The sequence below is a fragment of the Cydia strobilella genome, chromosome 1 (assembly GCF_947568885.1).
Source record: "Cydia strobilella chromosome 1, ilCydStro3.1, whole genome shotgun sequence".
In the NCBI taxonomy this organism is placed as follows: domain Eukaryota; kingdom Metazoa; phylum Arthropoda; class Insecta; order Lepidoptera; family Tortricidae; genus Cydia; species Cydia strobilella.
The window spans coordinates 14,921,340-14,933,668 of record NC_086041.1 but is presented as its reverse complement, the minus strand read 5'-3'; the positions used below and the strand labels follow the sequence as shown (position 1 = coordinate 14,933,668).

General features: G+C 36.7%; 1 protein-coding gene across 1 annotated transcript; it reads left to right on the top strand.

Annotated features, from left to right (window-relative positions):
- Positions 1-9,840: 9,840 nt before the first annotated feature.
- On the top strand, positions 9,841-11,017 carry LOC134746406 (uncharacterized). The gene has a single exon (XM_063680778.1). It carries the CDS (start codon positions 9,854-9,856, stop codon positions 10,751-10,753), a length of 900 nt encoding a protein of 299 aa, XP_063536848.1. The 5' UTR covers positions 9,841-9,853; the 3' UTR covers positions 10,754-11,017.
- The last annotated feature ends 1,312 nt before the right edge of the window (positions 11,018-12,329 follow it).

Sequence of the window (12,329 nt, the reverse complement as noted above, 5' to 3'; positions counted from 1 at the left end):
ACCTACTACTACTACCTACCTCTTTTGTTTCAGGTAACTCGCGTCGTGAAGGCTCGGCCGTGATGAGTGCTTGCTCTGATACTACGCGCCCTTCGTAATGCTCTTCTCAGACTAGAGAGTCTCAGTGGATTTTTAGTGTCAGCGTCAGAAACGGACTCATGATTTAAGAAACTGTAATTAAAAACAATAAAAAACCTTGATTAAAAATCTCATTGTTAATAATGTGACGAAATGATGGTTTTTATTAAGAACGAATCAGTTTTTAGTATATCGTTTACCAAACATATATAAATTTGCTCGACAATTCTGCTATGGTTTACAACATGGGCATAAGGCATGACATGACTATACGAGAAGTACACACAAGGCTATCTAATCTTCTATTTCATTCCTATTCCGTTTAATTTTTTTTAAACGGAATAGGAATGAAATAAAAGAAGTTTGGTAAGTGTTAAGAATTTTGTCTTATTTTTACCCGTGTCTTATATTACCCCACCTGACCCTACGTGGATAGACTTTCACACAGTTTTTGACAGTGCTTTTTGTAAACGATTATCTGCTTGGGGGTCTAGCCAAGATGACAATAATTGACAAACGCGAAACGAAAAGAAAAACTGTTTCGGGATAATAGATGCTACGAAAAATCAAGTGACTATTTCCATACATAAATTATTTTAGGTTCGATTGACGGCTTCTGTCAACGATTGGCGTGGATAGACTTTCTTTTATTTAATCTTCATTTCTCATGCTCTGAAAGAGGGTCATTGTTGTTCTAAAAGGTGTGCAGAAAATTATACGTTTCTGCACTAGAGCATTTTACATTCCAAGTACGATTTTAATTTTTTTTTACGATAAGCAATTGAAATTTGGGTTTAAATAGATTTGTTATACAATATAAATTCTGTTTTTTACTCCCCATTCCATAGATAACGATATTTATGCCTAAATTGTTAATTGAAAGTACCCTCAAGTAATACTTTAAAAAATTATACTTTAAATCATTTTACGGTTTAAACTCACTTGTTTTAGTCACTCGCGCGACATGTTTCGGAGAGCCTAGGTCTCCTTTCTCAAGCACTAATAGTAAAAGTAAGGTAAGTAGTAGTAGTAGTAGTAGTAATGATTAAATGTTAGTATGTCTCACAACAGTTTAAATTCGGAAATTATACTTTCTTTAATTATATCTTTAAAAAAAAGTACATGAATTTTCCTTTTTTCGTATTCCATATTAAAAGTAGAGTCTTTAACTCGGGTGAAAAGCATCATTTCCTCCCTTGGTTAACAATCTACTATTGTCACGGTGAACTATTATAGTTACTACACCTTATAAAACAAAGTCCCGAACCGCGTGTGTTTGTTTCTATGTAAGTATGTTCGCGATAAACTCAACAATTTCGGAACGGATTTTCATACGGTTTCCACCTATCAATAGAGTGATTTTTGAAGAAGGTTTAGGTGTATAATTTGTTAAGGTTTTGTGTAACCCGTGCGAATCCCGGGCGGGTCGCTAGTAAGGATAATCTATATATATAAACGTAAAAGTCCTGACTAACTGACTGACTGACTGACTGACTCACTTAAATCAACGCCCAGCCCAAACCGTTGGACCTAGAGAGCTGAATTTTTCACAATAGATAGCTTATATGACGTTAGTGGATGGTGGTGAAAAAGGGGTTGAAAGTTTGTATGGAGATCATAAATTTTTTTGAGTGCGGGACTTGAAACTTTGTATAAAGGCATATTATTGAAATACTAGAAAAGTAATTTCAGCGTTTTTGAAAATTCATCCCTTAAATTGAAATTTTGTCGTGGTCCTAATTTTATTTTCAGCTAGGTACTTGAAACTTCATAGAAATATATATAATTAAAAGAGAAAAAAACTTATTTCAGCATTATTGAAAATTCATCCCCCAAGGTGGTAAAAATGGGGTTGAAAGTTTGTATGGAGATCAAATATTTTTTTGAGTGCGGGAATTGAATCTTTGTATAAAGGCATATATTATTAGAATACAAGAAAAATAATTTAAGCGTTTTTAAATATTCATCCCCTAAAAGGGTTAAAAAGGGGTTTAAAGTGAATCTATTACAAATGCTTTGAAACTTCTTAGAAAGGCATTGTATAAGATTCCACAAAAGTTATTTCAACGTTCTTAAAAATTCAACCCCTAAAGGGGTTAAAAAGGGGATGTAAGTTTATATGTGGTACAAATTTTCTTTTAAGCTAGGAACTTGAAACTTGATAAAAAGGGCATTATATTAAAATAGACGAAAATTGATTACTTACACCGTTTTTGAAAAGTTTGTATTAATAGTTTCGGGAGCGATTTTTTTTTTAAATAGTGGACTTGTAAATCTTCTAAGAGAGTCGAGAGGGATTATATCGGGAACAATTTTTTTCAGTTAGGGTCTTGAAACTTCGTAGTTTGTGAAAGACAAATTTCATGCGTTGTATAATTATTAACAAATGATTAACCGTCCCTACTGATATCTTTTGCTGCATAATGTTCTATATTATGCTCATGTAGAATATATAACCACCAACATACAAATCCACGCGTACGAAGTCGCGGGCAACAGCTAGTAAATAATAAATAGGCATTGAAATGACAAACCGATATTTTCTTAGTTGACTGATCCCCGGTTATCACGTGAGCTGATTCTGACAAACTGCACAAGGCAACCATCCTATTTGTTTTCCGTGCGAGAACATCTATACTTTAGTTTTTCCATGTATATTTATGGACCTCCATCTTTGTCGCGTAAAAATAGCTCCCGTTCTGCACCTTACATTATTATGATTTAGTGCAGTTGCAGTGCTGCAGCCGCCCCACCCGCAACTGACCCAGGGGGTCAGTGGGGGGTGGGGGTGGAAGTCAGTGAGTAATAAAGCCGGCCATATTTCACACTTAGCCCGTAATGAGCGCGCGCCCAAATAATTGGATCACGTACATAACTCATTATTACCTCGCACCTTACTTCGCCGTGCGAATGTATCATTACTCCCCTCCCGCTCTTCCCCTACAAGCAACTTCTATTACCTGCGTTTCAACGGCACCTGAAAATTTAAGCTCTGATTTGTGATAAGATAAGTGAGTTCGGTAAGCAATGCACACTATCGAAAATCGCTTTATATTTATTGTGGTTTAAGTGATCTAGACACGCGGCAGCGTGTCCAGCCAAGTTAAAAAAAAAAGGAACTGGCGACGCCGTGTTAGACGTATCTCTGCTATCTCAAAAAACACAGTTTTGAGTAAATCGACTTTAAAGTTTTCGGTGAGCGTGAAAACTAATAAACTCATATATTTCGTGAGTTTATTGAGTTAAGTCATTTTTAATATGTGTTTTGTGTTTCAATAGACGTGAAGAATAATATTTCTTTACTTTTTTTTTGTAAAAATACATAGTTTTTGAAATAAGCGCATAAACATAGTTTGGCGTAACCACTGTTTCATACATTTGGTGGTTGCGCGTAACTATGTTAACTTAAAGTTAGACGAGTTCGTTGTATGAGCGCTCATACTATTTCGCGTGGCCACGGCTCGCGGGCTTATTGAGGTTTTCGTTTATCTAAAGTTAGAAGACTACATTGTATCAACTTTTAGTAAAACGTGTAACCAGGGCATGGGGAATATTGAGGTGGTCACGCGTAGTTCTTTTATCTTAAGTTGTAAGAGTTCGTTGTATTAGTGCTCCTAGTAAAACGCGTAACCAGACTACACAAGATAATCCATTTTATAATATGCTAACTCACATTACATACAAGGAGCCCGATTTCCATCAGTCCTTACATCATTGGTTATAAATCGATTGGTGGAAAGAGCCTTATGTTTAATAGCGTATGCATGTATTGCATGTTTGTATGTATGTATGTATGTGTGTGTGTATGTATGTATGTATGTATGTATGTATGTATGTATGTATGTATGTATGTATGTATGTATGTATGTATGTATGTGTGTATGTTTGTTTGTATGTACTTTATTTAATATTTAATCCCAGTAAGTGTAAAAGTCGGAATTAACGGCAGAAGGTCAGTTACTCCAAAATGTTTAACCGCCTTAAAAAAAAGGTTCTCAGTTTGACCCGTATGTTTGTCCGCGATTATCTCGCGTTTGGCTAAACCGATTTTGATGCGGGTTTCAGAAGTGTTTGTTACATTCTGGAGAAGGTTTTAGTATACATAGAGCTGAGCTGATGCTGAACTCTGGCTGTACCTAGTGGAACTCAGGTTTGGTGCAACATAGGCACACGCTGTTTTGGTCATCTAACACGTCTTAATGAGCACTTGGGGGAGCAGTACCCAAAATAAAGCTGATGCTGAACCATGGCTGTACCTAGTGGAACTCAGGTTTGGTGCAACGTAGGCAAACGTTGTTTTGGTCATCCGACACGCCTTGATGAGCACTTGAGAAAGCAGTACCCAAGATAGAGCTTATGCTAAACCCCGGCTGTACCTAGTGGAACTCAGGTTTGGTGTAACATAGGTACACGCTGTTTTGGTCATCCAACACGTCTTAATGAGCATTTGGGAGAGCAGTACCCAAGATAGAGCTGATGCTGAACCCTGGCTGTACCTAGTGGAACCCAGGTTTGGTGCAACATAGGCAAACGCTGTTTTGGTCATCCGACATGCCTTAATGAGCACTTGGGAGAGCTGTACCTAATAGTGGAACTCAGGTTTGGTGCAACGTAGGCAAACGTTGTTTTGGTCATCCGACACGCCTTCACATTTCTCTCACTACACATTCGTAACAAGGCTTTACTTCGTAAAGAACTCATTTTAAAGACTAATTTATCATATTTTGAACAAACAACATAAAAAAACACCGGAACGCTAACTTAACCGGGTCAATATTACGTACGTAATGAAATGTAAATGTGACGTTTTCAATCAACAGGTACCACATTGTCGCTTACCATAAAGACGAAAATTGGTTGTATCTTTATACGAAAAACCTGTCAGAATGTCCTTATGATAAGCGACAATGTGGTACCTTTTGCTTGAAACTACACAAATAAACAAATACACGTGGCAAGGAGCGACCAGCCGCTCCCTCCGCGCCCCGCCCCCCGCCTCACCGCGAGCCGCCTATCGCCGTACTACCTGCGTGTGGTTACGCGAAACTATGATAACTCGAGATAGTAGATATCCAGTTTGCCGTAAAAAAACTGCGAAGAGTTACGCATAATTATTCTAACTTGAGTTAGAAGAGATACGCATAACTCAATGTCCAAAAATTCGAAAACGTCTATCTTAAAACATGAAATATCTCAGTAACTAAAGACATTTTTTGAAATTTTGTTTAAGTATTATGTAAAGCATAGTGTCTAGTTTCATTTTGCACTGGTTAGGCGTATCTCTGCTATCTAAAGATAGCAGAGATACGTCTGACACGGCAGCGCAGCAACCGTGTGTAATATTACACGAACCATTTCGAGCTACTTTTGACCCCTTCACAACTTGAAACCTGTTTAACCGGCACATATGAAATTTGGCATATTTATTCAAGCCCCTTAGCTTGTCCAGAATACAAAATTTCATCAACGTAGCTCAAACAGTTATTGAAAAATTCACGTTAAAAAACCGGCATTTTTGTGACTGTCTGACTGACTTATAGATCAAAAATCTAAAAAAAACCTAACCCACTTCCAGATGACCTAGAAACTTCAAATTTGGCATCAAGGTAGATTATTATGTGTGTAAACAGGGAAAAATCTGAAAATTGAAAATTGATCGATAGTTCGATGGAAAAGACCATATATTGATAATTTAGGACTTAATCGGTTAAAAACCTAACCCACTTCCAGATGACCTAGAAAATTGATATTTGGCAACAAGGTAGACTATTAGGCGTGTATACAGGGAAAAATCTCAAAATTAAAAATTGATCGATAATTCGATGGAAATAACCATATATTGATAATTTAGGACAATCGATCAAAAACCTAACCCACTCCCAGATGACCTAGAAACGTCAAATTTAGCATCAAGGTAGATTATTATGTGTATATACAGGGAAAAATCTAAAAATTGAAAATTGGATAATTCGATGGAAAAGACCATATATTGATAATTTAGGACTTAATCGGTCAAAATCCTAACCCACTTCCAGATGACCTAGAAACTTGATATTTGGCAACAAGACTAGATGTGTATACAGGGGAAAATCTAAAATTAAAAATTGATTGATAATTCGATGGAAAAAACATATATTGATAATTTAGGATTTAATCGGTCAAAAACCTAACCCACTTCCAGATGACCTAGAAAATTGATATTTGGCAACAAGCTAGACCATTAGGTGTGTATACAGGGGAAAATCTGAAAATTAAAAATTGATTAATAATTCTATGGGAAAAATATATATATATTGATAATATTAGATTAAATTAAGACTAATAGGTCAAAAACCTAACCCACTTCTAGATAACCTAGAAACTTGATATTTGGCATCAAGGTAGACTATAAAATAAATATACAGGTAAAAATCTGAAACCTAAATATTATTGATAATTTGATAAAAAAATACATATATGAATACTTAATAGATTGATAAAGACTTACAGACCAAAAACCTAACCCACTTCCAGATGACCCAGAAACTTGATATTTGGCATGAAGGTAGACTATTAGGCGTATACAAAGAAAAAAATCTAAAAACTGAAAATTTTAGATAATTGACCGAGCATTAGCGATTGTCTCCTTTTCAGGTTGGGCAAAACTGTTTTCCGGATGTTCTCATCTGGAGGTCGCATTTAGACATTTGTACTATTGTTCTGTGTTAGAGCACTAACATCCTGGATGCTTCGGGCCTTCGGTCCTCTGCGGAGCTGGGCCTTCGGCCTTCGCGTTTAGACACATGTACTAAGTGTGTCCCAGACTTAAATTTGTGACTACTTTACACCAAAATTATTACTTTAAATGTTATTAACCTTATATTATATATTTTGAAAATAAATTTATCTCTTCACTTCTGGGACACCCCAGTATTATTGTGTTTTAGAGCTCTATTATCCTGGACGCTTCGGGCCTTCGGCATTACGCGAAACTAGGCCTTCGGCCTTCGCATTTAGACACTTGCGTTATTGTTCTGTATTTAAACACTAATCTCCTGGACGCTTCGGACTTTCGGCCCTACGCGGAGCTCGGCCTTCGGCTTTCGCGTTAAGACACTTGTACTATTATTCTGTGTTAGAGCACTAACATCCTGGATGCTTCGGGCCTTCGGCCCTAAGCGGAGCTCGGCCCTCAGCCTTCGAATTTAGACACTTGTACAATTTTATTGTTCTGTGTTTAAGCACTAACAACCTGGACGCTTCGGGCCTTCGGCCCTATGCGGAGCTCGGCCTTCGGCCTTCGCATTTAGACACTTGTACTATTATTCTGTTTTTAAGCACTAGCAACCTGGATGCTTCGGGCCTTCGGTCCTACGCGGAGCTCGGCCTTCGATCTTCGGCTTTTATCTATGATAAATGCTAATAATTTCTGTACAAAAAGTAATGATATTCCTACAAAAACATAAATGTGAAATGGGAGCCAAGTTGTGTCGTTGTTGACTCCGGCGATAAAAAAATTGAGATCTATATGGGTGCCAAGTTCTGTGCTGTGTAGAAAATCCTGAAATTATAAAGGATTTGTCTTGGCTAGTTTTTACGTATAAATAAGCAATAACAAACAAATATAGTATAAATATTATATTTGTTTGTTACATTTCTATAATTTGGTATGTTGGTAAAAACTAGCCAAGTCAAATCCTTTATAATTTTTGGATTTTCTACACAGCACAGAACTTGGCACCCATATAGATCTCAATTCTTTTATCGCCGGAGTCAACAACGACACAACTTGGCTCCCATTTCACATTTATGTTTTTGTTGGGATTTATAATTACTTCGTGCACTGCGGTGTATTGTACATATATACAATGTGTGGCCTGTAATAGGAGCAAAAAATTAAACTGTAGGCTATACGCCTCAAACTAACCAACATTTGTTCAGCGACTTTTAAAAACAATAAAGACTTTAGACTTCGTATTTTTCATACAAAATAAATATTATCTTCAATGTACGCCATTATCATTGTGATTGACGTTGCCTGTCACACCTTAAACATAACAAAATTCGCAATACATTGCGTCTTGGAAAAAACTTTAAAGTGTATTAAAAATCAAAACACAAGTTATTTTTAAAAGTCGCTGAACAAATGTTGGTCGGTATGAGGAGTACAGCCTACAGTTTAATTCTTTGCTCCTATTACAGGCCACACATTGTATATACACTTCAACTATTTAACTAAATATAACCGTTTATAATGTGGAAGCTCTGGAAATCTATTATGTTATTCGGTTATTACCTAGTGGTAAATAGTGCAGTTTCCAAACCGGAGGTCGTGGGTTAGATCCCCAGCTAGTGCTAAATTTATACCAATCGCTTTTCGGTGCCTGATCGATTTTGGGCTAGAAGGTCAGAAGGCATTCGCTTTTGCAAAAACTGTTGCGTATAAATTAAATTCTTGGGACAGGATAAAGAGCGGACTCAGAGCAGGCTACCTTAGCGAACTGTAGCAGAAACTCGAGTCCGCAATAGGTACTCCTAATGTTCATAATATGTATTTATAGGAATAACATCACCATTAAATATGATGATTTTCCCCTATTCGCGATCTCCATCTGTAGCTCCTACAAATGCAGACGTCGGTGTTGCACACGTATATAGTTAATTAACACATTTAAGAAACATATTTAGATGAATAATATATTTAGATGAAATGATATAGAATTTATTTAAACTATATAGGTGGGCGAATCAACTTTTACGAGGCCAATTTCCTTGTCCCCGATAAAAAAAAACGTTTTTTCAAAAACCTAATATTTTTATTGCGCCTTTTTAGGGTAATGACATTTTTAGAACTATAAATATTTAATCAAGATATTAAGATTAGCAATTTGATTAGAATTTTAGCAAATTTATACGGTAACGCAGCAGAAGAAAATTTACTCCCATACAAAAATTGTGTGTCCCCAACGATAGCTATAGTCACACAATAGTAATTTCTAAGTTTAAACATAAGGTGACCTATTTTTATAATATCATTAAAAGAATCAGAATAAAATAGTACATTTAATCCATCCCATGCCAACATGCTTTAAGTTTTATAAAATTTTCGAGAATTTTTTAAATTGTTGTCCCTAAGCTAGCGTCCAATTTCAATTCTCCCGCGTTACTATAGAAGGTTGCAAAAAAATTTAAAGAGATGGCGTTGGTCGTGGCTCATGCGCCGGCGAAATATGCCTACGTTTCTGAGAACCCGCGTTGTCAAGGTGAAATCCCTGGCGGGGGGACGCCAGTCAGCGACGAGCTGCCGTCGGGTGTGCGTGACTTAATTGCTGCTCCCCTAAGTTACGTTACGTGTTTTGGTAAGTTTTTATCCTTATGTTTGAAAACTATTGAAATGTTGTGTGTTTGGTGTCTTATATTAACGCGATATATATGCAAATGTAATTGTATTAATAACTAACGTGATAATTTACTTTGTAGTTAAAATTTTCCCCTTCGTTACCGGTAACGCTGGAGAAACTTCTCTTACGTTACTGGTAACGTAAGAGAAAGTACGACTTATCCTATTTAACTCGCCATCGAACTTATTTGACCTATCTTTTAAATATTTATTATTAGTAAATACATTTAACGTGGAGTAATAAGAGTAATTATTGCTAATAAATGTCTCATAAAAATTCGTCACAACTTAAATGATTTTATGGCTAGATTATTAAATAAAGTTATTATTTACGTTGCAACTTAGCGACATTGTTTTATTTATTTCAGCAGTTAATGGTGCACACCTAGAAAAACAATGCCTCTAAGCGCCGCAGAAAAACAAAAACGGTATCGAGAACGATTGAAAAACAAACCAGAATTCTATGAAGAAGCTAAAAAGAAACAAAGAGAACGGTACCATAAAACTAAAAGATTAGTGAAAGACTTAACCCCTAAAGAAAAGTACAACGCTAACACGATTTGGCGTTTACGGAAAAGAGAACAGGCGAGAAAAAAAAAGATCGTAGAAAGAGTGTTACGAAATACACCACCAAGCTCACCTCAATCTGAATATAGATTTCAGCATATACATAATGAGCCTCAATCGCCTACTCCTCCGCCAACAACACCTCCGCCAGTGACGGCTTCGTTATGCACACTTCCACTAGCGACGTCTCCTTTAACATTAAGCCCACTACGTACACTACAACCAGTAGCATATTTGCCACCCTCACCCCAACCCCAAATTGCAATGCTTCCTCAAGTGACGTCTCTGCGAGCTGCTCCACTTCAATCAGCGACGCCTTCACCAACTACATCTCCACTCACTCTTCCACCTCAGAGAACTTTGTCGGCAACGCCTTCTTCACTGACACTTTCATCGGCGACACCTCCGCCAGTCACACCAATTCCGGCAATACTTTCATCAATTTCACGTTGGCCAGCGACATCTTCGCCGCCGATTATATCTTCCCGACCAGCTAATCCTGTTGCTTTTACAAAACCCGTAGCGAAGCACATCCAGCCTTTGTCATCAATCTTTGTAGATTTGGAGATTAACCAGCCAATCGAATCGCCAAAACAACGAGGGCGAAAAAGAACAAGAAGAGATAGAGCTAAAGTTTGCAGAGAGAATAGGATATTAGCTAACAAAAATGAAAATTTAAAAAAGACGTATGAAAAGTATAAAAAAAAAGTATTTAAGAGACAAAAATAAACCTAAATCTAAACAGACCAAAGATGACTTAAAGTACCAAATGTTGGCGAATGCCATAAAGGAAACATTTAAAAAAACAAAATCGAAAATAGAAAGAAATACAATAAAAACTATTTTTGCAGCACAAGCAATTCAAAATTCACGTATGAAGATAATTTTTTTGATGGACACTTTTGGCACAAACAAAATTGAAATGAACAAGTCTCGCTTTGACCGAGAAACGCTCCTGAAGAAAAAGATAAAAGAATTTTTCCTAAGAGACGACATTACCCGAGCTTCAGCCGGAAAAAAGGAAGTACTAACCAAGAAAGGTATTAAAGTTCCTAAAAGATATATGCTAGATACAATGAAAAGTCTTCACAAGGTTTTTCTAAAAGAGAACCCTGAGATTAAATGCTCTTATTATTATTTTACACGGAATAAGCCGTTCTTTGTTGTGACTCCTTCGATTGATGCAAGGGAAATGTGCTTGTGCAAGCTTCATGCAAATTTTGAATACAAAGCTTTAGCTTTGAGGAAAAAAGGTATTACAGGAACTGACGACCCCAGTTTACTAATAGAAGCAACAGTATGTGATTTCGATTCGAAAGACTGCATGTATGGCCTCTGCAACGAGTGTAAGAATAAAAAGAGTATATACAAAGTCGATAAAATAAATGGAATGATAAAATGGACTGAATGGACTAGAAAAGAAGAGAAATTTCAGAAGGATGGAAAAATTATGAAAGCTTTCAGAAACATTCGAGAAGAACTGAGTGAACATGCAACTGATTTCATAAAAAGATTCGAAAAAGATTTTGCATTTCGGAAACATGTTTTTAATATTAAATGTCAATTCCGAAACTTCAGGCAGTGCCTGCAAAAAATTAAACCATCTGAATGCATGATAGTGGTGGATTTTAGTGAAAACTACAATTGCAAATACCATAAGGAAATCCAGCACCATCATTTTGGAGGCTCCCGAAATCAAATTTCGCTACATACGGTCGTTGTGTATACCTATAACGACAAAACTGGCACAGGTCATGAAGTACATAGTTTTTGCACTGTATCTGCCTCTAACATTCATCAGCCAGCTGCAATTTGGGCCCATTTAGATCCCATTATCAAGTTAATCAGGTCACAATTTGTCACTATCAACACTGTTCATTTTTTTTCCGATGGCCCAAGCACACAGTACAGACAAAAACAAAACTTTTATTTGATGTGTACCAAATTGTTCGACTACGGTTTTGAACGTATGACGTGGTCCTTTTTTGAAGCTGGCCACGGAAAAGGCCCAGCTGATGGCGTTGGAGGATTTCTTAAGATTACTGCTGACAAAATAGTAGCCAAGGGTCAAGACATTGCTGATGCCTGTCAATTTTACGACAAGATGAAAGATGTCAGTAAAATAAAAATATTTCTGATTGACGAGAAAAACATAATTGACGAACAAAAAGCTCTGCCATGTAATATTCCACGACTTCTAGGAACTCTCAAAGTACATCAAGTTTTCAGTACATGTCGTGGTATGTTACAACACAGGGAGCTAAGCTGTTTCTGCGAAGAGAGTACCACAGAAAACAGGGGATTT